This window comes from Terrapene carolina, unplaced genomic scaffold (assembly GCF_002925995.2).
Source record: "Terrapene carolina triunguis isolate 2854851 unplaced genomic scaffold, T_m_triunguis-2.0 Scaffold27395, whole genome shotgun sequence".
Classification (NCBI taxonomy): domain Eukaryota; kingdom Metazoa; phylum Chordata; order Testudines; family Emydidae; genus Terrapene; species Terrapene triunguis.
The window spans coordinates 1-1,089 of NW_020691746.1; the positions used below are offsets into that span (position 1 = coordinate 1).

The 1,089-nt window shown below is 66.0% G+C and overlaps 1 protein-coding gene across 1 annotated transcript; it reads left to right on the forward strand.

Moving 5' to 3' along the window:
• Window positions 1–47: 47 nt before the first annotated feature.
• On the forward strand, window positions 48–1,032 carry LOC112124746 (G-patch domain and KOW motifs-containing protein-like; the record flags this gene model as incomplete). Its single annotated transcript, XM_024223219.2, has 3 exons — window positions 48–362; window positions 663–795; window positions 897–1,032. Coding segments are annotated over 3 exons (584 nt in total), but the record flags the coding sequence as incomplete, so codon positions are not given.
• Window positions 1,033–1,089: the final 57 nt, after the last annotated feature.

Below are 1,089 nucleotides of genomic sequence, written 5' to 3' on the forward strand. Positions count from 1 at the left end.
GGGGGGGCAGGGAGAGTTTGGGTGAGGTTATAAACCAGTGGGGGGATCATAGGTCATTATGGGGCGGTGATAGATGGGTGCTGGTCAAAGGTCAGTTGGGGGGAGGGGAGTTTGGGGGGGTGTCCCTGAATATCCCTTCCCCCCTATTTAGGGATGTGAAGCCCCTGGAGCACCAACTGCGCCCCAGGGGCCTGGGCCTGGGAGCCGACCGCTCGGCCATCCAGGACCTGCAACCGGCCCGCCCCCCACGGCCCCTCAAGCCGGGTGAAGAGCGCCAGGGGGGCGAGGAGGAGCCGCTGGGGCTGGCGGCCGGGGGCGCCGTGCTGATCGTGGCTGGGCCCCACAAAGACCTCTACGGGAAGGTGAGTTTCCCCCGTTCCCGGCCTCCCCGAGCCAGCCAGTCCCCGCCCTGGGGCCGGATGGGAGCCGGCGCCCCCTAGAGGGGACAGGCCCCTGCCCCATTCCCCACGCCCCTGAGCCAGCCAGTCCCTGCCCTGGGGCCAAATGGGAGCCGGCGCCCCCTAGAGGGGACAGGCCCCTGCCACATTCCCCGCCCCCCTGAGCCAGCCAGTCCCCGCCCTGGGGCCAGATGGGAGCTGGCGCCCCCTAGAGGGGTCAGTCCTCGATCCCCCAGTCTCATCTATTTCTCTCCCGGCCCCCAGATCGAAGGTGTAGACCCCGATAACGCCCGGGTGATGGTGAAATTGGCCATCGGGGATAAGATCGTCACCATCAGCCAGCACAGCCTGCAACCTGTGACCCGGAAGGAGTATGAGAAACTAGCCAAGGATCTGAGTGAGTCACATGACTTCCCTCGGTACCCCCGCCTCACCCTAGCTCCCCCCCCTCCTCCCCGCCATCCTCACCCCCATCTGTCTCCCCAATCCCCTTCTCAGGCCGCTTAAGCAAAGCCCACAAGGAAAAAGAAGAGAAGCAGAGAAATGGACCCACCGACGCCCCGGACGCCAGGGTCCCCCGAGTAAAGGGGGAAGAGAAGGACAGAAAGAGGAAACAGCCAGCAGACTCGGAGAGGTAGAGACCTGGGATGGCTCGCCTGGGGCTGAGAGGCGGCCACGTCTGGGGTGGGGC